The 24,084-nt window shown below is 48.1% G+C and overlaps 3 protein-coding genes across 4 annotated transcripts; 2 read left to right on the plus strand and 1 right to left on the minus strand.

The window, feature by feature from the left end:
• The first annotated feature begins 120 nt into the window (after positions 1 to 120).
• LOC121598651 (exportin-5) lies at positions 121 to 5,232 on the plus strand. Its single transcript, XM_041925785.1, has 6 exons — positions 121 to 311; positions 673 to 957; positions 1,059 to 3,742; positions 3,821 to 4,187; positions 4,266 to 4,434; positions 4,526 to 5,232. The coding sequence occupies exons 2-6, from the start codon at positions 839 to 841 to the stop codon at positions 4,886 to 4,888; spliced, it is 3,702 nt and encodes a 1,233-aa protein (XP_041781719.1). The 5' UTR covers positions 121 to 311; positions 673 to 838; the 3' UTR covers positions 4,889 to 5,232.
• Positions 5,233 to 6,420: 1,188 nt separating this feature from the next.
• On the minus strand, positions 6,421 to 8,479 carry LOC121598652 (U6 small nuclear RNA (adenine-(43)-N(6))-methyltransferase). Of its 2 annotated transcripts, XM_041925786.1 has the most exons (3): positions 8,411 to 8,479; positions 8,056 to 8,329; positions 6,421 to 7,975 (listed from the first exon to the last, which is right to left on the minus strand). In XM_041925786.1, the coding sequence occupies exons 2-3, from the start codon at positions 8,158 to 8,160 to the stop codon at positions 6,557 to 6,559; spliced, it is 1,524 nt and encodes a 507-aa protein (XP_041781720.1). In that variant the 5' UTR covers positions 8,161 to 8,329; positions 8,411 to 8,479; the 3' UTR covers positions 6,421 to 6,556. The 2 variants fall into 2 exon arrangements, with proteins under 2 accessions (XP_041781720.1, XP_041781721.1); XM_041925787.1 differs by lacking the exon at positions 8,411 to 8,479 and having other exon boundaries at positions 8,056 to 8,356.
• A 1,156-nt stretch (positions 8,480 to 9,635) lies between these two features.
• On the plus strand, positions 9,636 to 23,337 carry LOC121598431 (MAP kinase-activated protein kinase 2). The gene is made up of 7 exons (XM_041925276.1): positions 9,636 to 10,798; positions 16,814 to 16,953; positions 17,515 to 17,579; positions 20,202 to 20,484; positions 20,582 to 20,792; positions 20,878 to 21,003; positions 21,096 to 23,337. Exons 1-7 carry the CDS (start codon positions 10,601 to 10,603, stop codon positions 21,183 to 21,185), a joined length of 1,113 nt encoding a protein of 370 aa, XP_041781210.1. The 5' UTR covers positions 9,636 to 10,600; the 3' UTR covers positions 21,186 to 23,337.
• Positions 23,338 to 24,084: the final 747 nt, after the last annotated feature.

Raw genomic sequence — 24,084 nt, forward strand, 5'->3', positions numbered from 1 at the left:
ATATCGTTTTTCCGGCTAGATTTCGCACCGCTCTGCTCGCCAACAAAACGGTTGCGGCCGCTGTCAGGTTTGAAGTTCGAGCTCGCGGCCCGTCGCGATGTCGTTTGCGTTTCGAGCAGAATTCTTGCGGAGAAGAAGAGAAAGAAGACATTTAGCAGCGCGAGACCGCGTTTACAAAAATTGTTCCTACTGCATTTTACACAATTTCGCTTGCGGCACGCTACCGAAAGCAGAGAGCAGCCAGCCGGGACCGAATTCACGCCGGAAATGACAAACTGTTGACGGTGCAGCCGAGTTGGGAAAAGCGTGCGGTAAGTTTGTGTTTGCTGGAAAACGTGCATTGAAACTGCTGCCGTGACACTCGGGCACACGGGCCCCATGCACTGTCCTCGCCGCGTATCGTTCCCGCACCGGAGGCAACAGGGGGAAAAGGCATGGCCCGTCGAGAAGTGTGTGTGTGTGCGCGCGCGTCGGCGATGCACCTGGACGGGAGAGGGTTTAGTTTGCAACATCCACCGGTCACATTGCATCATTGGCGTAGCGTTTATCCCGAACTAACCTCCGTCACCACCGAGCGACAATTGTTGCTTCCCCTGTCTTGCCTCTCCTATCTGCGCGCAAATGTCCTGCGAGCAATGTTTGTTCTAATTTGTTCATTTGATGCAATCCTAGTGTGCTGAGAGGCAAACTTCCTGGCCCCCCATTCGCCCGTGCTCGATCCAGTCGCAGTCGAGGTTGTGCCACTCGTCGGGCTGCAGCGCAAAAGCAGGGAGCGAGAAGAGTGTGAACGGTTTCGACAGAAGGGAGGGTGTGATCCGACAAGCGCCACCCGCCCGCAATGGAGATGGCTCACGATGTGCTGGAACTCGCCAACGAGCTGGCTCGTGCCGTGAAGATAACGATGGATCCGGAAGCAACACAGCAGGCAAGGATGGACGCGTACGTAGCATGTGAACGGTAAGTACGGCTGACCTGTCTGCATCTGTGTCTGTGTGTGCATGTGTGTGCGTGTGTGATAATTTCACGTTTACAACGTGCATCCCGTATCTTTCCGGCAGCTTCAAAGACATATCACCACTGTGCGCACAGGCGGGTCTTTCGCTGGTAACCGGCGCCTATCCCCCGATCGTGCGCCACTTCGGGCTGCAGCTGATGGAACACACGGTCAAGTTTAACTGGAACAGCATCTCGCAGCAGGAGAAAATATTCATCAAGGAGAACGCGATGAAGCTGCTGCAGGCCGGCGTCGGCGAGGCGCAGGACCAGAGCCTGGCCCACATCAAGGACGGCGTGTCGCGCATCATCGTCGAGATGATCAAGCGCGAGTGGCCCCAGCAGTGGACGACGCTGCTGGTCGAGCTGAGCGACGCCTGCTCGCAGGGCATGGCCCAGACCGAGCTGGTGCTGCTCGTGTTTCTCCGGCTCGTCGAGGACGTGGCGCTGCTGCAGACGATCGAGTCGAACCAGCGGCGGAAGGACATCTACCAGGCGCTCACCGTGAACATGTCGGAGATCTTCACCTTCTTCCTGCGCCTGATCGAGCTGCACGTGGGCGAGTTCCGCAGCGCCACTACCGGCGGCGACGAGCACAAAGCGCACGGCCACAGCCGGGTGGTGCAGGTGGCACTGCAGACGCTGACCGGCTTTGTGGAGTGGGTTTCGATCAACCACATCATGGCGGCCAACGGCCGACTGCTGCAGATCCTGTGCATCCTGCTGACGGACGTCGAGTTCCAGCAGCCGGCGGCGGAATGCTTGGGCCAGATTACGAACCGGCGCGGCCAGCTGAAGGACCGCAAACCGCTGCTGCTGCTGTTCGAGGATGCGCCGGTCGAGCACTACTACCAGGCGGCCACCCAGAACGAGCGGCTCGAGACGGAGGCGTACTATCTGTTTCTGAAAAAGCTCGCCCAGGTGCTGACGGGGCTTGCCTCCCAGCTGACCGCACTGTGGGGCAAGGAGGAGTGCCAGCCGATCAAACCCCACTGCCTGGCGACCTTCCTCGGCACGGTGCTGATCTTTACGCGCCACGCCAGCTACAGTCTCGCGCACCCGGCCGCCCTGATCTGGACGACGCTGCTGAAGCACGAGCAAATCTCGAAGGAGCATCTCGTGCTCGAGTACATTCCAAAGGTGATCGAGGTGATCGGGCCGAAAATCATCAAGGTGAACTATCCGGTGCGGCGCTGGACCGGCATCACGATGCACCCGCAAACGTTCGCCAGCCTCGACTACGACGCGGAGGAAGAGTGGCTGGTGTTTTTCTTCCGCTGCCGGACGGACTTTTTGGAGATCTTCCGCCAGGCCACGCTGATCGCACCGCTCGTGACGTTCTCGTACTGCGAGCACTGGCTGAACGCGATGCTCGGCAAGACGGCCGCCTGCGACCGGAGTGCCACCGCCTGCAGCGTCACCGACCCGCTCTACCTCGAGTGGGACGCCCTCACCAACGCGCTGGACGGTGTGCTGTCGCGCATCCTGATGGTGACCGAGCGGCCGTCCGTCTCGGCCGGGCTGCGCCTGCTCGAGGAGTGCTTGAAGGTGGAGTCGAACGATCCGCTCGTCCTGTCCGTGATGCTGTCCTGCATCTCCTCGCTGTTCGTGTTTCTCAGCATGTCCTCCTGCCAGATTACGGCCGCGAACTGTGTGGCCATGACGGGGGTGCAGCTGTTGCCGCGCGTGCTCGAGAAGATTTTCGCCTCGCTCGTGTTCCAGGAGGTGGGCGAAACGCGGCACACGCGCACGGTGGCGGTGAAGAACTTGCGGCGCCACGCGGCCGCCCTGATGGTGAAGATTGCGCACAAGTACCCGCTGCTGCTGCTGCCCATCTTCGACCAGATCAACACGAGCGTGAAAAACCTGATCGTGCAGCCGGAGCGGCTGAGCAAGGTGGAGCAGGTGACGCTGCTCGAGGCGCTGCTGCTCATCTCGAACCACTTCTGCGACTTTGAGCGCCAGAGCGGCTTCGTGGCGGAAGTCATCCGCGATGGGGTGTCGATCTGGGGCGGGCTGCTGGTGCCGGTGGTGAAAAACGCGCACACCTTCATCGAGTACGTGGGGCTGAACCGGCCGGCGATCGAACCGTTCGCGACCACGGTCGAGGATCCGTACAACGTCAATCGCCGGCAGCTGACGTACGCGCTCAACCTGGTGCTGGGCGTTATTAAGCGCTGCTCCTGGCCGGACGATCCCGATCGCTGCTCGCGCGGCGGATTCGTGGTCGCGCTCACCGAGTCCGGCAATCCGATCTGTCGCAATCCGGCCACCTCGCACGTGGTCCCACTGTTACCGCACATCCTGTCGCTGATGCGCTGCCTCAACGAGCTGTGGAAGCCGGACGCGCTGCAATCGTTCTCCGACTCGTTCCGCAACGCGAACGGTATGCAGGAGAGCGAGAAAAAGCAGCTGCTCGGCGTGTCGCCGGTGCTGCAGGATCCGCTCGATCCGGCGCAAAAGCTGCCCCCGACCGCGTTCGGGCGTATGCAAACGTTTCTGGCGGGCATTTTCGAGCACTGTTACCACATGATGGGTTCGGCCGGGCCGTCGCTGGGGCGTGATCTGTACGCGCTGCCCGGCATTGCGAACGCGATCGTGGGGAGTGTGTTTGCGAGTCTCGAGTATGTGCCCGACTTTCGCCTTCGGACGATCGTGCGCGTGTTCCTGAAGCCATTCATCTACTCCTGCCCACCGGTGTTCCATGAAGCAGTCCTTTTGCCAATCTTTGCCCACTTTGTTCCATTCAGTAAGTGTGTCCCGTGGTTGAATTGATTGTACGAACGGGTCATTCTTTCAATTTAATAATTCGTTTTTCTTATACTAGTGCTGACAAGACTGACTGCTCGCTGGCACTACATAACGGCGCTGTACGAATCCGGCGAACTGGGCGAGGACGTGAACGACACCCAGGAGGTGCTGGAGGATATGCTCAACCGTACGCTGACCCGCGAGTACATCGATGTGCTGAAGGTGGCGCTCGTCGGCAGCACCATCGATCCGACGGCCAACTCGACCAGCGACGCAACGATGGCCGGCGGCATGGATCAGGACGATCAGAGTATGGACGGTACGCCGCAGGCACTGACGCGCGCCGCCCAATCGGCCATGACGTCGGAGGTGATTAGCGATCTGGGCGGCAAGCTGCTGCGCAACCAGTACACCAGCAACCCGATCGTCATGACGGTGCTAAGGTATTGAAGCTACTCGGGTGGCTCATCTTATGGACGTTCAAATTAACTGAGTTTATTGTGTTTGATCATACATTTTAGCGTACTTTCGTGGAATGACAGCAACTCCAGCCTGAAGGCGACACTGCTCAGCGGTCCAATCATCCGTTTCCTAGCAGCGGAACAGTTAATCACGGAAGCGCTGGCCTCCAACATTATCATCGCGGTGTTGAAGGCCCTGCAGCTGCACGGTCAGCACGAATCGAATCAGGTACGGTGATGAAACTCCCCTTGTGCAACTAGAAACTCGTGCCAACTGTGTGACAATAATTTAATAATGATTTGTATTCCCTGTGCCGCAGACGTCACTCATTACGCTCGGCGTGCAAGCGTACGAAATACTGCGCCCCAAGTTCCCGAACATACTCGAGGTGCTGCAGCAGATCCCGAACGTGAGCGCCGGCGACATACAGAAGCTGGACGAGAAGATATCGTCCGGCAGCACCAAGGGCAACAAGATCGACAAGGCCAAGAAGGACCTGTTCAAGAAGATTACCACCAACATTATCGGGCGCAACATTGGCCAGCACGGTCGGAAGGAGGTGAAGATACTGAACCTGCAGCCGATCGTGCCGCCGCCCAACAATCATCGCCCGAACGCATTTAATCTGATCGAAAGCAACCAGGAAACGGGACTGGCGCATTTATTCACCAACCGCAGCTAGTGTGCCATGGTAGGAGGAAGCGCGATGGGTGTTGCCAGAGTGGTGTGTAGAGAGCGAGGGAGGTGTGTGTGTGTTCAGTCAGTCTCAGTGTAGAAGGAGTCGGATCAGGTCCAGTGTGCGCGACGCACGTATTTGTGAATACCTTTTTATTACGAATTAATGCTTAAGCTACCTTCGGTCGGTTTCTTTTTTTTTATATTTATTAGTCAATCGAGCGAAAAACGATGAAACTCTTCGCCCGCGTCTCGACGCGTGGTACGGCGAGCGTGAGTACCTTGGGCGGGTCGGGACGAAACGAACGATACAAACATGTAAATCCACGCGTAACCGATTGATAATTGTTACGCCAATGCATTTGTTTATTATTTTCCCTCCCCCTACTTCTTGTATCGATCGTTTGGTTAATCGTTACCGTTTTTGTAGGGATTATCCTATAGGCGCTATTAGAGGGTTTTCCAGGAGTTCTATGAGTTCTCATAGCTGTGGGACACTTGATAGGCTCCTTCCGTGAAATGAACTTAATGTAATGGGAATTAGATTCTAAGCATCCTTGTTGGACAAATCCAATAGGAATTTCTAAGGAGCCTGTCCGTTAAGGGTGTCATAGAGTCCAAATTCCATCACATGAAGTTCACTTCCCATACGAAAGAGTCAAGGAAGTGTCCCACATCTATGAGAACCCCTGGAAAACCCTGTATTGAAGCCGATGCACCGGCGCCGACAAAAGGAATGGTGTAAAATAGCTCTATTTGTTTGATTGTTTTTTTTTCTTTTTGCTTTTCTGTAAAAAGGTGGAAATTAAATTTCTCTGTTAATTGCCGTCGCAGCTTCGCAGCAGGGCGTTGCGTTTTTGAAACGATTTTTGATACGGCAGGCACCGAACCGAACGCGAACATTCGCGTGTCCGGGAAGGGAGATTGTTAGATAGTTTTATACGAACGCGATATAAGGGTTATAGGATGTTAAGAAAAACGCGAGGAAGAAAGACAGAAACGAAAACCAATCGTCCTCTCCGGTTACTACACCTCGAACGCGTGGAGACGACTTAACGAATGTAACGACACGGATGGATGGTGTAGGAGTCGGTGGGGTTGGGCTGCCCGAATCCGTCGTGTTGTGTCCGCGGCGAATGTTCTCGTAATGGGCCGTAATGTGCTTAAAATGCTTGTTGCATTTTGTTTCCATTTCGTTTCGTTTTCTTTCTTTTCACTCTTTTCGTATCAAACATATGGGGTTATGTACACGTCTGCATCAGATATACGCGGTAGGGAAAGGAGGCAAAAGTTAGATTGGTCAATGGATCGGGGAACGCATGTTTACACGGCAGGGCACGAGCGGACGAGTAGAACGAGAGAAGGGTACACGTTTCCTAATGTAGCTACTATTTGGTAGGTGAGAATGTGCGTGTGTGTATGTGTGTCGGCCGTACGGATCGACACGAATATGTAATATTTATAACATTACAGCCAGATTGCCGCGCTGATTGCGTCAAAACGACCGGGAATATAAATGTGTAAGAAACAATTACTGTGTAATGTAACAATATGCGATGTGTTTTTATTTCATTTTCGTTTGAATCCATTCAATTTTCATTAGGAATAGTGCAACAATTCATTATACATTATTAATTTCACTTGAGGTGCTCAACATGTTCCGTCACTTGGTCCTTCAACACTTGGTGTCTTCTTTACCACCGTCCTCTGTGGTATCCGGAGTCGGTTTCGCTTTAATAGTATTTTTTAGGTACTGGAGAATCTGATTAACAGCATCCTTGCCGGCTACTCCTGCCACATACTGTAGCGCTACATAATAACCGTCGTCCTTTCGCTGGATGTGTACTGCGGCCCTCACATAGGGTTGTTCATCCTTACGATCGTCCGCTTGCTGGGAACAGGTATCACTCAGCTCCATCTCAAGTCTTGGCCGCTTTTTATTATTATTATTCTCCTGGCACACTTCCGTACCATTCCCATTTTGCGATGGAATCACGCGCGTCTTGTCTGGGCTCGTTATCTGGGCGGCACGTCGCTTTCTCCTCTGATGCGACCAGGTGTTTTCCCGTGCCGTAAGCTCGAGTACCATCTCTTCCGCCTTGCCGGACTCGAGCACCGTTCGCACATCGATCTCGATCGAGCGCAGTTGCGCGGTGAGGTAATTTCGCACGCCTTGCATTGAGTCCATTTCTTCCGGCGTAAAGATGCGGCATGCCACCGGTTTGCCGATGGGTTTCTTCTTTCCTGGCGATGGATTATTCCCATTCCCATTCGCCGTGTGACTGTTGGGAACGAGAGAGAGCAGAACCGTGTCGTCGAAGCTCCACGCCACAGCCCAGCGGGTCGTATTGCCCTGGCAAAACCGGCTCGCGGTAACGTTGTGTACGGAAGCGTGCTTAAGAATGCGCAACACCTCCTCGTAGCTCTTCTTGTGGCCAATCATCGTCGTGTACACCGCGATGCGGTCCTTCAGCAGCAGACTTTCCTCTATAATTTGACCTATAAACTTAACCTCTCCTCCCTCCGTACAGAGCTCCTCGAGTGAACCGGTGCTGGCGTTCGACGGTTCCCGGCGCTTTCCCGTCCGATCCTGCGGTTTCAGCTCTTTCGCACCGCTGTCGTAGAACGGTGGATTGCACATGCAGAAATCGAACCGCTCGTTGGGAAAATCCTCTAGCACGTCCAGCAGAATGGTACTTCCTTCTAGCTTTTGTGACTTCACCTCGATGCAGCTTTGCAGCTCGTTCCGGATGACGTTCGCTTTGGCGCTTTCCACGCTGTCCTGCGCCTTTTCGATCGCGACCATGTGCCAGCGTTTGTTGGACTGTACCACCGCCAGCAGCGGATAGATGCAGGACGCCCCGCAGCCTATGTCGATGCCGCGGACGGGTTGCTTCCGCTCCTGCTCCCATCGTGCCACGGTGCCGATGTCTTCCAGCCAGTGGATGTAGTTCAGCCGGAGGGGAAGCGTCGGCACCAGCTTGTCCGGTGGTAGCTCCAGCTTGAGGCCGAAATCACGCAACAGCAAACACTTCGATAGCAGGTGTACCGCGCGCTTGTTACGATAGTCGAGCTTCACCTTTCCCGCCAAGTCCTGCAATGTAAGCACACATTGTGAATGACGAAGGAATAGGGCAGGAGGAGCATACCGGAACGTCGGAAACAGGTACTTACCACACTCGCCACATCGCTCAGCTCGGGGTATTGCTTAACGAGCTGCTGAAAGTTTGGCCGCTGTCGATACCGGTTTCTCGGGTGCATAAATTCGTTCACGGCCATTTTCACCGACCTTTTTCCGCTCGGGGCGCTCGTGACAAGCGGGCTGGCGTTTTGCGCGGCATTTGAATTGCAAGCGGCATGTGTGTTTGTTTACATCCGTGCGGCCTTCACGCCCGACAGCTCGAAAAACGTGCGCTCGTACTGCTCGAACGGTGCTGGAAAGTGTGCACTATGGGCGTTTTCAAAAGCGGATTTTTATTTTCTAATTTTACAGATCGCTTTTTGTATCGATGAAAATGGATGATTTCACCTGTTTTCTTCAATGCGGGCTAGCGTGTTGAATCTAAAATATTTTCCGGTCATCAAACACACAAATAAACACTCTTTACCACATTTAAACGGGAAAAATCCATGGCGTCGGTGTCAAACCTACGGGGAAACAACTACAGGCGGTCCCCGAGATGCACGGTTAATGGGAACCGAAAACGGCCGCAAATTCCGCGTATCTCGAATTTCCGCGTAAGTCGAATCTCGTGATTTCCAGCCAAAACATCACTAATCGTCGTGTAATTTTGCCAGTAGGGTCGGTTGTAGTCATTTTATGAATTATTGACTGAATCTGACTGAATATAACAGTTTTAAACCTTTTGAAACAGTTTTTAACATTCCATCAAAACGGAAATTATTGTGCAATTTACAATTGATGTTTCAAATCAGTACAATTTGCTCAAAGAATTGTCAAATTTAGAAATCCGCGTATCTCCAAATCCACGTATAAGAGCTACTGTGTATCTCGGGGACTGCCTGTACTCCAGTTCCCCAAACTGGAATGACAGCAAACCCCGGCGAAAAAGCTCCACCAAACGCGAGCCATATACGGGCTAGTGGTGGGAGCTCCGGATTGGAGTCGTGACTCCACTACGATTCCGACGTTTTAAATCCGGATCCGACTCCCATATAAATATGGCTTCGAATCTGACTGCTCCGAACGAGTACAGATCAAATTTGCTACGATTGCATACGGATTACTACAGTCGAATCCAAATGGCTCCTATTGAATCCGTTTTACGACCGTGCAAGCAAAATACTTACACCACAAAAGCAACCTGGCAAGCAACCCTAGCTGCTAGCTAAAATGACTGTCTTTATAAGTGAAAATTCGACTCCGGATTTTTCATAAAGATGATTTGGTAAATATCGTGATTTATTATTTACTGTCCTTACATGTTTGGATCCGTTCAACGATTTACTAAGAGTTTCTCACATATGCTTCACCCATTCCCATGCTTACTAGGCATTACATTCCTAAAATTTTTAAACATTTCTTTTAAATTTTTCTCAAATTTAAATTTTGAGCAACGTTGAATACATAGTTAGCTCAAATCAAATAAATTTAATCCAAATAATTTCTGGAAGCTAACGAAGCTGGAGTTGATCCGGTTTCGAATCCGAAAGCAGCTGGATTCGGAACAATCCCATTCCGGCTGCAGGCCCATTTTGCCCATCACTATTCACACGAAACGAACGAAAAACAGCAGCACGCGCTGGTGTGTGGTATTGTTGATCGCTGGTTGGAGCTGCTCGGTTATTTGCGTTGATGACACAATGACAAAAGGATTTCACCGCGTCCGCTCCTGCACTGGTGAAGCGGTGAAGCGAAATTAGAAGAAAGTACCCAGCGGGAAAGACCTATCGAACAAAATCTGGTACCCGTAAAAGTGCGTGTGCGTGTTTGTATTTGTGTGCGTGTTGTTGTGTGACATTCTCAGTGTGATTTGCAATCGGGGTTTTCTATTGTGTCGTCGTCGTTGCTTCACAGTCGTGTCAGAACGTCCCTTGCCACTCATCTCCCCTCCACCCTGAGCATACGATGCGTTGAAGTGGCGTGGGAAGTGTCCGGATTGGCTCTTGTGGTTAGTATTATTACTCGCGTTGTGCTGCGTGTGTTGTGCGTGCCATCTTTCGTGATTTGTTATATAATTGCGTGCACTGCACGTATGTTTTCCATCGGCCCAGTACCTGCCGACAGCCGTACATGTGTGTGTGTGTGTCTGTGCCCTTCAATGCCATGTGGTGCCACCCTACGACCCACCAGCAGTGATTCAAACGCGAGCGCACAAAGCGCCTTCTCACTGTCGACCCAGCTCCTGCCAGTGTTGATCGGCCGGGGATCGCTAAATCGTGAAAAGTAGGCCTCGAATTCGTCATCCGCATTGGGAAGGGAGACAGAGAGAAAGTTCCGAAGTAAACAAAGTCAGTCAGACACACATTTTTGCATGTAATAGTGCACATTAGAGACGGTCCGTTTTGTACGTGTGTACGTTTGTGTGTGTGCGTGTTTGTGAGTGCATTTTTGTTTGTGTCGAAAGTCTCCGTGCCGTCTCGTGTCTGTCTGGGCTGGGCACACATCCGCAAACCCATAACGTTGCGCCCTAGCGCCCAGTGCAGCAAACCGGAAGTGCCCAGCGTGCGTCACCATCCCCTACGCCGCGTCAGCGTGATGTACGCGATGAAACCGATTCCGGTACAGCAGCTGCCGACGCAGCAACAGCAGCAGCAGATGACCATGCCGCGACAACCGAAGATGACGCCGATCACGGACGACTACGACATCTCCAACACGGTGCTCGGGCTCGGCATCAACGGCAAGGTGGTGCAGTGCACGAGCAAGTCCACCGGCCAAAAGTATGCCCTCAAGGTAAGTGGCGCGGGAGTGTAGGGCAAGCATTGCCACATTGGGTTGGGAGGCGGGTGGTCGCTCCTCCGCGTCGAATTGATTTGCAATTTCTACACCCGTCTCAGTGGATGTACTTGAAGGGATCGCGTAAGGGCTCGCGTTATGTTGTCGCGCGGTTTGGAAAAGAAAGGGGAAACCCCCGTACCCCCCGATCGATTGACGCGGTTTCGGTGCGTTTATGGTAATAACAATGACACACCTGGTGTTGTGGCAGTGATGTTGTATTGCTTTGAAAAAAGGGCCGCTATTTTTTTTTGTTCAATGTTTGCTTTTCGCTCTGCGCACGTAACCACGAACAAGGGCCGCTGCCCCAGGTGACTGTTGACGCGACGCGGTTCGATTGCGTTTTATCTGCTGCGTACGATTGATAGGAGATCTTGCGTTATCTAACACACAGGTTCGTTGATAAGGCGCTGATAGTGTTAAACCGCATCTGGTTTGAATTCTCGGAAAGGGGTTTAGGTTGGAAATAGGAAGTTTAATTCCGGAGAGGAGGATAGAAGTAAGATATCTATTTTAGCTATTTTTTATACGAAACGGTCAGAGCATAGAAGAGAGATATCAGTCATGGTCTTTACTACTACAGTCGTTCGTCAAAAGAAGGAAATACTTTGCTTACTTATCTGGTATTACAATTGCTTTGCGGTCTTGGCCTGCCTCAGGAGTATCCGGAACCGATGCTCAAGGTCTTACACCTGCGTCTGCCAATCCGCTATTCCGGACTTAATGGTGGACGTCTCCATGTCATTTTGCCACCTCACTTTTGGGCGTCCCTTCTGTCCTAGAGGACAGCCTTAACGCCTTTAAGGGCTGGCTTGGCTGTTTCAATCCATATAATATGGCCAGGACTCCAGCATCTGGCAAGGTTGATGCGTTGGTATAGCTAGCTCGTTGTTGTAAAAGAAGGGAACAAAAAGAGTAGAAAAGGAATTTCAATACCAAAATTGAAAAATAAACCAAAATTTGCTCAAATCATTATAGAAAAAAAATTAAAATTCGAAAGATTTTCAAGAGTTAACTAAAAAATGTTATAACACAAAAATAAACACAAAGTTCCAATTGTGAAGCAATGAACTAGAATAATTGGAAGGTGCAATTTCAGCTAAAATTACACTAAATGAAATGAAAGATACCAGTAGATACTTAATCTGCTGCAGACCCAACAATCCAATTGGTTATAATCCTAGCTTAAATCCTATTAGATTGGACCGTTCGTAAACAAGACAGTTAGTTTAGGAAAAGCCTAGGATAAGGCATTGTTGTAGTAACAAACTATTTCCAACCTAACCGGAATCATACAGAAAGTTTATCAAAATTTAAGTAAAATGAAGATGTCGGGCAAGATATTTGGCGCAATACTTACCAAACGACCGAGAAGTTGATAATAATCTCTGCTATTCGAATTATTCCGAGATGGAAGAGCAGGTTGTAAAATTAGTCTGTGATTGGGCCGAGCTTTACAATGGATTTTGGTTGGTACGGCTGTGGTACGCACATGTAAATCTTCGCCAAAAAGTCCCATCTGCAGTGTCATTCCATTCCAATGACACCAGACGACGGCCCCAGCCAACCGTAGACGTGACCGGCGAACCTTGAATGAGTATGGTCTCGAGAAGTCTTCGTCGGGTTTTTTTTGTTTTGTTTTGTTCCATGGCATTCAGATTCTGGCGATAATGCAAGCTTTACACAAAAGGCACTTATTTTAGCACGTAACTTGAAAGGTACCAGTTACTAGCTGACTGATTTGGGAGGATTAAACCTGGGTTGTGCTGCATGTGGAGCCTTGCCACCGCATAATAGGATAGCTTAGCCGTAGATAGAGTGGTAGCGTATGGAGGGAATGATGGGAATTAGTAATGCTATTAGAACGTATTACTATAGAACTCGAAAAGCAGAGTTTTTTTTTATAGCCAGAAGCTAACAAGTTAAAGAGCTGTAAGGTAAATACAAGATTTCATGCTTGCCGATTGATTTCAGGACTAAACTAGATCTTATTTGCTCAGCAAACATGTAATGTTGCAACATTGTCCCTAACATTGAGCCACCACCTGAGTACATTCAACAGGAATTCCGGTTCAATCGAAGATGAAAATACTTCCTCTCCCATAATTAACTCATAACAACAGCTATTTAAAGAACCGAACTCAAAGTTTAATTACCGCGACAGCGGCCCTATATTTAGAATCTAATTTATCGCTTTATCTTTGTGCACTGCCACAAAACATAAAATGCAAATGGGATTTCGCTTTCGCCTCATTGCTTTCGCGCGGTATCTGTTTGCTGCCATAGCAGAGCAGCCATCACACACACACACGCGATCGACGACGACTCCCCCCCCCCCCCTCCCTGACGTGCGAGAAATGTGTTATCCCTTCGAAAAACGTCTCATGGCTTCCTATGATGGTGGCGACGACGACGACTGCACCATTGCAGGCCGTACGGCTGGAGGTTGCCCGGCTAATGTGCCATTAGCCTTTCGCAATTACCCTTTTAATCTGTTTCCATCCGGAAACTGCTAAGGTTTCTCCAGCTGCTGAGGCGTAATCGGGGCCAGAAAAGTGATGGTTTTGGTACCGGCAGCATTTAGGGAACTGTGGTACCGTACTCGATTTCGATTTGGGCCACCGGGGCTGGGTTCGTTTTCAAATGGCGTCTGACGCGATGTGTGCAGCAAAGCAAATTTACTGTAATAATTTCGTGATTGTTCTACGATGGCGGTTTAATTAGCACACCCCGCGCGCAAATGTCACCGAGAGGGAGAGAAAGAGAGAGAAAGAGAGGGCAGTATGTAAGTTCTCTGTTTTGAGAGCGAAATGTGCAGCCGGGTGTGTAAACCTTCTCCATTTCAACACCGACTCGGAATCGGTGTGGCCTCGCCTCGGGACTGCTGCTAGCACCTAGCAGCAAATGCAATCGCAATTCGTAATTGGCGTGACTACGGAAGGCAATGCTCTCTACGGACACCGCACTCCTTACCCAAATGACTGACTTTGGCCCTGTACACACATCAATCAGCTGAATGTGTGGCCTGGTGTCAGGCTGACCGTCGTCCCATACGTGTGGTTGTTGTGCGGTGGCCCCCAGATATAACAATTATGCACACGCGATTAGAAACTGCCGCGAGCAAAATGGATGTTGATGGGCGTGTTGCACACTTAACGGGGCGCGAGATGCAACCATCATGGATGTGTAGCACCAAAAGGTTGGGAGAGGAGGGTCAGCGCCGGGTAGAACCGTCAAAACACCTTCTTCAAACCCAATCGCATCTAATTTAGTCAGCCAAAAAAAGCCTACTCTCCCTGTCTGAACTGTGAACTGAACCGCTTGGAGAGCTATGAGTGATATGATGCATTGCTCCGCAATACGCAACAGGATCGTAAATGATGTGGTCTGACAAGCAGCGCAACAAGCAGCAGCGCAGTCCAATGCGGAGGAAGCTGTCCGGTGGGTGTCCGGGGTGTCGTTGTGGGTACGTAGTTATGCAAACCTGCTGCCATTTCGCCATCTCTGTGTGTGTGTGGTGCGGCGTGCCACCCAGAAGACACGATATCACCCGTGGGGAGAGGCAGCCGCCACACTGCGGCAGCACCGAGCGCCTCTCTGGTAGGGTGGTGTGTACGAGCGGCACCTTTCTTATCTTTACCACCTCAAGCTAGATATGCGCATTGGGCGAGGAGGGAAGGCGTGTCGGTGTAAGGGTGAATATGTTCAGCCCGCCTTTATCATCATCCCATGCTCCACCCCCCCGTATTCCTGTTTATCAACGCTCCTGTACAGTCCGTTGTACATGCCACCGACACGTCTGGCCCTATCGGTTGATGATATAAAAACGATGCGATAAATCATAGTAAAATTAGTGCCAACTACTAGCAATGTGGAAGGGGAAATGAGTGCAAGGGGAAAGTGTGTGTGTGTGTGTGTGTGTGTGTGTGTGTGTGTGTGAGTGTCGGACACTTCTTATCATTACCGGTTTTATGATGTATGCACGATATTTTAGCATCTCGTTGCTGATGGACATCTTGGTATCGTTGCAGTTTATGCTTTTAATGTTCTTTTTTCTCAGTTTGTGAAGTTGTTCACGTATGCTCGTGGTTGTATGCCTCAACTATCTAGATTTGTTCATCACGATGGAATGCAAAAAGCGATGGGATTTTCCACCACACTTTAACTGTAACTTAAACGGACCATCCAAAAAGCGTCACTGTGTGCTGTTGCTCTGTTTGCATAATCGTGCGTGTTCTGTTTTCATTTTATCAATGCCCTCGTCTGATTAGATGCTTTACGCTAATCTGTTTCCAGTGGTCAGCGCTAATCGAAACCGGGCGCGGTAAGGCTGCGCATTTTAGAAACGGAAAGTTTTTTTTTCTCCCTGTACAGTGCCTGCTGCAAAAAGAAAACTTGGTACAAGTACAATGAAATTTGCAACATTTGTCATAAAGTATGAATATGGCTAGAAATTAAAAAAAAAGTTTAATTAATTGTATCCCTGCTATAACGTACTCTGTAGAACTTTTCTCACCTATCGGCTTCTGAGCGGTCAATAGTTTTGATTGGCATCAAGCGCCTCATTTTTAACCAAGCTTACTGTACTGTGCGTTATCTTTTGTAATTATTTGGCTGCTTGTGTATTACGGTTGGCTGTATTCGGTTGTTTATTGGTAGCCTTAAGATATAGGGTAATACTAAGTGATAAGGCCAATGCGCTCGAATTTTAAAGTTTCTCTTTCTCATTCTCTCTTTCTCTCTCTCTATCTCTCTCTCTCTCTCTCTCTCTCTCTCTCTCTCTCTCTCCATCTCTCCCCATCTCTCCCCATCTCTCTCCCTCTCTCTCTCTCTCTCTTCCTCTGTTGTCTGTCTGTCTGTCTGTTTGTTTTAACAATTTAAGATGTATTAAAGCATAATGGGAAAAGTTTGATAATGGCACTGATACACTATTCGTAGATTATTTTCCCGTTTAAGTAATACGGCCGTTCTTTTTGAATAAAAAATCCCCATTACTACTAGCTGTATGTTTATGTTTCTGGTCATCACTGTAGCGCCGGTTCGCTGATGCATGATGATAACAACCTCACCCGAAACAAAATTAAGCTTGCTAATTACACCAGAATTTGTAACTGTTTTCCTGTCAATCATCTTAGGGTGGTCTTGTGTGTGTTATTTGCCCGTGCTTGTACTTCCGTAAATATTGGACCTACAGTAGTTATTTTATTACTACCAATTTTATGATTTCTGTTTCGTTCCACTGGCGCGGCGCACAGCTTCACAGTACACCCGCGACGTTGGCTGTAAAGTAATTGGAAAGCATTTAGCCGGTTAACCATCCGTGTAGCAGCTGGAATTAACGCTCATTAAAACGTGACACCCACACGCGTTAGCAGCATAAGCTTTCGCAGTTGGTAAGGACCGTGTGCCGAAGCCGGCCCTGGAACGGTTGACAGTTTCCTTACCACCGCTACCCGCCTTCAAGTGGCGGCAATCATTCGATCGATTTCCTTTCCTTCCTCATTGCTCTGTTGTTGCATCAGGGAACGCAACGGTAATCGGCATGCTGCGGTTTCGCATCTCTTTCGGAATGATGATGTCAGGTGTTTACAGCGCGTTGTGCCTCTATCTCCGGCCTAGGAGGCGGCGAAATTGTTTCCTGCGTGGGTTATGGACGAGTGTGTGTGTGTGTGTGGTTGCGGTTGGGTTTAATGAAAGCACGGCTTAGCTCGCAACACACCGAATGTGTTGTTGTTGTAGTAGGGTGGGGGTTGGGGTACACTGAATTTCCGGAAGCTGTCGTCATCAACCCCTTTGCCAAAACACCCTTAACGCAGTAAATTGTGCATCCTCTCTGTTCACTGAAATAACGCCGCACGAGAGATTGTGTGTTTTGCCTCAATTGTTACTCATACGCTCACTAATTTTACATGTTTGTGTGTTTTTTTCTTCTTCTTCTTCTTCCTGTTTCTCCCTCAATCCATCCATCCGCAGGTACTGCACGACAATGCCAAGGCCCGGCGCGAAGTGGAGCTACATTGGCGGGCGAGCGGATGCCGAAACATTGTAAATGTCATCGATGTGTACGAGAATAGCTACGGCGGCAATCGATGCTTGCTCGTCGTTATGGAATGGTAATAATAATGTCCAAATCTGAACACACCGAACAATCGGAACCGAACCGAAAAAAAGAACAAAATCAGGCGAGAATAATTAAGCAGTAGCACAATTGTGAGTGGCCAGAGCCGCGCATTCCGTCATCAATATTCCGATTGGCAGAACCAACTGCAACTTTAGGCGCGCGCTCTCTCTCTCTCTTACTCTTTCTCTCTGTGGCCAGGGCCAATCGGCTAAGGAATTTCCTCGGTGCCGTGTGAATGTAGGGCGGAATGCGTTCCTAATTTGTGTAGTTTATATAGCTTGGATTTCACAACAACTATTCGGGGGGGATAATTACACTGTTTTGTATTGAGTCACCTTTCTTCAGTTCAGCACAGCGTAATATAGGCGAACGAAACGTTTAGGCATGGATTAGTGTTAGGAAACCGGCGGATTAAACGGTTACAAAGACCTGTAGCGATTGGTTCATATTTTGTTCCTGCTGTAAAGTGTTCTATTTCTAATATTAAGTAATGTTTTTTTTTATAACATGATTAACGGGTTTTTTTCATTCTATTTTTTTAAATTCTTTTTAGCATGGAGGGTGGGGAACTATTCCAACGTATTCAAGAAAGACAGGATGGCCCATTCACGGAACGAGGTAATACAAAGTGCCTTAGCATCGGAATAGTGTCTACGTTGTAAAAGCTTTAAGTAAACGTCACCTAAAAACATATGGATACTCAATGCATGGCTTTCACTATCAGGGCGGTTTGATTAGGCGGTGTCGATCGTTTCTCGTCAAAAACACTCTTTCTAATCATTCCTAACGAACCGTTTCCGCTGAGATGCATGGATGTGGATTGTTAACATTGACCGCACAAGTACGCGATTCGAGCGGCTGATCGTTGCGTTTGTGAAGCACGTGCTGGGCTCTACAAGTGGCGGGTCTTTTGGTTTGATCCCTCCTCCGGATTGTATTTCCGTTTACAAGAACTTGGGCGAACGCGTTGCCCATGAGGAGGCTGCCCGGAAGTCAATACAGGGTTTTACAGGAGTTCTCATAGCTGTGGGGCGCTTTATTGACTCTTTTTTAATTGAAATGAACTTAATGTAATGGGAATTTGTTGCACCCTTGTTGGAGAATTCCAATAGGAATTCCGAAGGAGCCTGTCCAAAAAGGGTGCCATAGAGTCCTATTTCCATCATATGAAGTTCACTCCCAATAGGAAGGAGTCAAGGAAGTGTCACACAACAATGAGAATCCCTGGAAAACCTTGTAAGATAGACGTAAAGCAAAGAAGTACAGTAGGTGACCGCTAACAGGAGTGACGTTTCGTTTAACAATAATTCATCTGATGGCGTAAAGTAACAGCAAATGTAGGCTAAAGTTCCTAAATTTGTGAGAAAAATGCAAATTTGCGATGAATTTTCCTTCATGAAATTCCGGATGTTTCATGTTTTGACGTTTAAGTGTTTTTTACCGGAAAATCGAAAATCGTTAGCGAACCTTTAGTTAAAGCACATCCAGTTAGCGGTAACCTACTGTAGTAGCATTCCAGTACAAAAAGCTTTAGATTGGTGAAAATGCCTGGGTCTGGGACCTGGGGTACAGTCGTGAACTCGCAGCACTTGACAACATGCCCGTCTTGAGTTCTAGCCCCGTGACTAACACCCAGAATATGTTTTTTTGTTATACATAAATTTCAAAAAATGTTTGGATAATTGTTATGAGATTGTTTTGTATTAAGCCGGAAATAGTCAACATTGTTAAATAGTGTTGTTACAATTAACAACGTTGTTAAGATCTTTGGTTAATGCATGCTAAATCTGGTCTTGTAAAATGGTTGATGTTTGGGTTCGAAATTCCATAGAGTTTCAAAAGCTTCATGATTTACTAGCACAAAAAAACATTTATCATATTCATTGGGCTCTCGAGAGTTGCATAGTTTAACCAAGTTCAAACAATAATCAAAAGCACGTGTGAATTCTCCTTGCAACCATGAACATAATGAATCGTAGCAGCGCGGACTTATGTTATTCATGAAGAGTCAACAGCTACACCAATTGCAATGCAGCAATGCCTCAAAGAAGTCCGCACATAAAGAAGGAGTAAAAAAGGAATACGTCATCCACTCAGTTTACAAACACAAAAGAATTAATCATCCCGCGCGGTCAAGCGCTTGGTTAACCCGTTCTATGTTGCTCTGCAGAAGAACGCCACGGCGAGATGATAGAGATCATCAACCACGCTCTAACTCCCCTCCTGGACATGCTTTTTTTATTGCTGAATGGTAACAAGAGATAAAGAAACCACAATATGGTATGGTTCGCATTAGTGACGTTCGGAATGACGTTTTCCGGGCATCCGCGTCGACCGAAGGGTGCACAGCGTAAACGCACCCCCATCTCGTTCCCATTCCGATCTATCATCGTGTCCATTTTGGTTTTGTGCTGCATGCATTATATGTCGCTTAAAGGAACTCCTCGGTACTGCTCGGTACTGGTCGGTGTATGACTAAGCGCCATGAATCATTACTGCTTGCCGGCGGTTATTTGTTTATCGTATTTCACCACCGCGCGCACACCATGCATAATGGGTAAGGTGCGAGGATTTATACCGTCTACCAGCCCTGAGATGGTTGGCCCTGGGAGCACCCCACAGCCAGTAGGCGGTTCGCCAATTTAATGACCACGGTAAACATGGGCCAAAACCGTACGCGTACTCGTGTTGTATTTCTATCGCAATCATTGTGAATTATTGCCAAAGTTTAACTATTCATGCTGCCTTTAATTGTTCGATGCAATAGAGACCTCTATGTCATTATCATTTTATCTTTCTTGCGCATGATTCTGTTCGTTTTTGTCTTGCACGATGGGCGCCCGGGCGTGACTTTGTTGTGTACCAGCCGGAATGTCTCCTGTAGGGACAGCTTTTACATTAGCAATGCCTCTTTCTTTTAACTATTTTGTGCAACCCAATTACAAAGGAATCCATCTAGCACTATATTAGTTTTAAATATCATTATTGTTTCATTATCTTGTTCTTTTCCATATCAACTTTTTTCTTTCTCTTCTCTTCTCTCTCTCTCTCTCTCTTCTCTCTCTCTCTCTCTCTACTTTCTCTCTACTTTCTCTTTCATGTTGTGAACATACGTCTCGTGCTTCGTGTATCTACTATTTTCCCTTCCCTTTCCCCCCGTCCCACAAAAAACACGCATCGCACACACACACACACATGTCCTTTTCCAACTTTCCCTCCCTCCTGATTACTTCCGTTTAGAGGCCGCCCAAGTCATGCATGAAATCTGTGTCGCTGTCAAGTACTTGCACGATTCCAACATCGCACACCGTGATCTCAAGCCGGAAAACCTGCTGTACACGTCGCCCCACCCGAACGCCATACTAAAACTGACAGATTTTGGCTTCTCGAAGGAAACGTTCATCAAGGACACGCTGCAGACGCCCTGCTACACGCCGTACTACGTCGCGCCGGAAGTGCTGGGGCCGGAGAAGTACGACAAGAGCTGTGATATTTGGTCGCTCGGTGTTATCATGTACATTCTGTAAGTGTGCGTTTTTTTGTGTGCCTGCGAGACGTGCAAGAGCGAGCGGAAAAGCAGCGGAGGTGTTAATGGGTGTTCAATCTAATTTTCCCCACAGGTTGTGCGGATTTCCTCCGTTTTACAGCAACCAGGGGCTAGCCATCTCGCCCGGCATGAAAGCTCGCATCCGCACCGGACAGTACGACTTCCCGAACCCGGAGTGGAAGAAGGTTAGCCAGGCGGCCAAGGACCTGATCAAGGATATGCTGAACGTGGAGCCGGAGAAGCGGCTCACAATTGAGCAAGTGATGATGAACCCTTGGATTCGGGTAAGCTGGGTGTGGGCTGGGTTGCGTTTCCGTTTGTGTAATGTACTTAAAATTGTCCCCTCTATTCTCTCCCTTCACTCTGCAGCGCTACACCGAGGTGCCCCAAACTCCGCTACACACCGGGCGCATGCTGAAGGAGGGCGAAGAAATTTGGCCCGAGGTGCAGGAAGAGATGACCCGCTCGCTGGCCAACATGCGGGTCGATTATGAGGTGAGAAACACACACACACACGCACACAGTCATACTGTGGATAACACATCGAATTAAAAACCGTCTTTTTTGCCCCCTTTCCCCCCTCACAGATGCACATCAAGAATCTGGACAGCTCAAACAACGCACTGCTCAACAAGCGGCGAAAGCGCGTGGAAGAAAAGGCTGCCCCCAAAGAATAATGCGCGACTGGCCGGACGGCGCAGCATCCTCCACCTGTGGCGGCCCACGTTGCGATCGCCTACTATTTCCCGCTGGTCGCCTTTTGTTTGCTCGTGGGCTGGTTTTTCGTTAGCGGCGAGGCAAGTAGGCGCTGAGTCGGTGCCGCCAGCCAGACAGCCAGCAAGCCAGCCGTCGCTTTTTCGGGTCGATTATTCTGGTGTGCATCGCATCGGGGTCGTCCCCATTCCCCTTTCCCGGCACGTGGGGGAGGGGCCGATTTTCCCTCCCTATTTTACTCTGCTGAAATGTTAGAAAAAAAAGACTAGTATTTAATCAGTGTTTAAGCATTTTATCGAAAACAATCAGTTGCTTTTTTTAAATCATTTTATTCGTATGACTGTGGATCGAAGGCACCACTCGCGATTCTAGCGCGAGTTTTCACTCTCAAGCAAGTAGGATTGGGTTTTTTTTGTAATTTTAAACGGAATGGAACAATCGATAAGACGAACGGAACGAGAAGAGCAACAAAACCCAAACCTTTTTACATACCGGACACAAATTGACTGCTGCCACGTCACTGTTACCGGCTGCTTACCGTTGAGTACACCAGTTGGGGTCGCGCTATTTGGCCGCAGAACAGTTACCGCAATACATCACATTTATAGATATATATATAAACAATGTATAAATATTTACAATGGTGCTGCTGCTGATGCCTCTCAGCTTCTTGTTGCTAAAATGGAGCCCCTGTTATAATGCAGTGGGAAAATACCACGCATTTGAGGAAGAGACAATGAATGAGGAAGAAAAGTTCTATATATTTTTTCAAATTGTGACCGTTATTAACGCACTATAGGAGACGGATAGAGATGTATAGCTTGATAATGAACAGAAAAAAACACACACACACACAAACATTTTAAACGCTAGATTAAATACGTAGAACCGCGACAAGACAAGATAAGGTAGGCAGGAATTGACGAAGGGGGAGGTAGGCTAAACAAACAAACAAACAAACGAAAAAATCGGTCACGCGTACAGGAATCGAACATATATGTATATGATAAAAGCAAACAAAAATCGGAAACAATAAGCAGTGTTTTGGGAGGGGAACATAAATAGGAAAACAAAACATTAAAAAAATACAATTTCTAGCTTAAGCTTTTTGGCGTTTAAAGGCAACGAAAACAGACAAAAAAAAACAAAATCGGCTAAACAAAATCACCCGATAATCAGTAACAAATGCTCCTGGCGTTGTACTCGCGATTGTATTGTGGCCACCCAGGCAAGTCGGGTCATTTTCATCCATCCATCAACACAAAACGGAGAAAGATGTAGGGAAAGTAGGAGCTTGTCTTACCGAACATCAAGAGCGACAGATGAGGGGTAACAAATCGAACAAAACGGAAAGACTTAATCTCAAAATCTCGAACTACCTTTACCCCGGGGGGACACGAAACCAAGAAGAGAAAAGTTTTTCAATACATAACAACAAGGCAACTTGCAACGTTTGCCAATGCCATCAAGGGCGATCACGTCCTACGTAAAACATGAAATTTGTCAATTTATATCTTCTCCTATCCCGTTTACTCTTTCACGTTTAATAAACTACAATATCTTACTAATCGCTTTCCTCATCGGTTTGCATTTAGGAAAATTAAAAAAAAACATCATCATCTGGCAAGTTAATTCTTTTGCCCGATGATATCTCGTTAATCTCGGGAGCCACACTTCCCCGATAGGATCGCTTTACAGCAGATATATTTATATTCCTTACGTATTCCTTGCCACCACGCGTAACAAACACATTCCGTGTGCCAGTCCACAGTGTCTACAGTGTTGTTTACCTCAGCCAAAAACCTCAACCTTCACGCGAACAATCCACTCAATTAAGGCCAACGGAAGTAGGACGACGGAATGTTCACAGCAAGAAATTAGTTGTACCTTTCATAGAGCGTTTTAGAGTAGAAGTTGTTTTGTTTTTTTTTTCAGTCGTGTGGTGTGTGATACATTTGCCGGTTGTGTGTGGAAAAAACCGTTAACGCTATCGTTCTGGGGCGTTTCTAAACCGCGTGGTGTGTGTTTGTCTAAGTGTATCTTGAATGGGAATGGTGCTGTTTCAAGAAGGAAGAAATATTATTTAAAAAAATATATAAATATAGCTAATTACATGAAAGTAAATGTGTTTCTTAAAGTCATGTAACAAGAAACATGAACGAATACAATAAAACAAGCAAGCAAACAAACAAAACCCCAACAAAACAACGAAAAAACAAGTTTCAAACAAAGTAATACAGTCAATGCTTCTATAGGCGCATCCTACCAAACACAACCACACAACACAATACCCACTACCAACGCCAAATCGCTCCAGTTCTTTCTACCCTTTACCTCTAGCATCCCTTTTCCCTTGCCCATCTCAAAGCACCTTGTTCTTGGTGATTTAATAGAAACAAAAAAGGGCCAGACGCTTATCGTCCTAACGAAAGGTTGTTCAAATAAAACAGTTATCCAATAACAATGTTATGCAAACAAACAAACAAAACAAAACCACTAAAAAAAAGAGGAAGACAACTATGTTAAGCGCCAAAAGGGAAAAATCAACGAAAACAATACAAACAATAAAGAAACACGTTTCGTCCAAGGCAACACTTTTTTTGGTGGACGGAGGAAAAGAAGCATAAAAATATGTTTAGAGTGGAAAATAAAAAGGCAAAACAAAAAACGACAATGATTAACGCGAATAATGCATATTATGGGAAAATGTATTGGGTGTGGGAGAGGGGGTACCGTAGGTGTGTTTTATGCGTGGAATTGTATGATTCTAAATTTAGAGAAAATCCTGAATTGTTAAACGAAAGCACATAAAACCCACGAACTCCCCCCCCCCCCCTTATTGGCTATAGCGAGCGAGTAATA

Source organism: Anopheles merus, chromosome 3L, assembly GCF_017562075.2.
Source record: "Anopheles merus strain MAF chromosome 3L, AmerM5.1, whole genome shotgun sequence".
Taxonomy (NCBI): Eukaryota; Metazoa; Arthropoda; class Insecta; order Diptera; family Culicidae; genus Anopheles; species Anopheles merus.

Coding starts and splice junctions, on each gene's coding strand:
- LOC121598652 (XM_041925786.1), bottom strand. CDS start 8,160: ATGGCCGTGAACGAATTTATGCACCCGAGAAACCGGTATCGACAGCGG. Junction 7,976..8,055: donor TGAGCGATGTGGCGAGTGTG/GTAAGTACCTGT, acceptor CTTACATTGCAG/GACTTGGCGGGAAAGGTGAA.
- LOC121598651 (XM_041925785.1), top strand. CDS start 839: ATGGAGATGGCTCACGATGTGCTGGAACTCGCCAACGAGCTGGCTCGT. Junction 958..1,058: donor GCGTACGTAGCATGTGAACG/GTAAGTACGGCT, acceptor TCTTTCCGGCAG/CTTCAAAGACATATCACCAC. Junction 3,743..3,820: donor TGCCCACTTTGTTCCATTCA/GTAAGTGTGTCC, acceptor TTCTTATACTAG/TGCTGACAAGACTGACTGCT.
- LOC121598431 (XM_041925276.1), top strand. CDS start 10,601: ATGTACGCGATGAAACCGATTCCGGTACAGCAGCTGCCGACGCAGCAA. Junction 10,799..16,813: donor GCCAAAAGTATGCCCTCAAG/GTAAGTGGCGCG, acceptor ATCCATCCGCAG/GTACTGCACGACAATGCCAA. Junction 21,004..21,095: donor ACATGCGGGTCGATTATGAG/GTGAGAAACACA, acceptor CCCCCCTCACAG/ATGCACATCAAGAATCTGGA.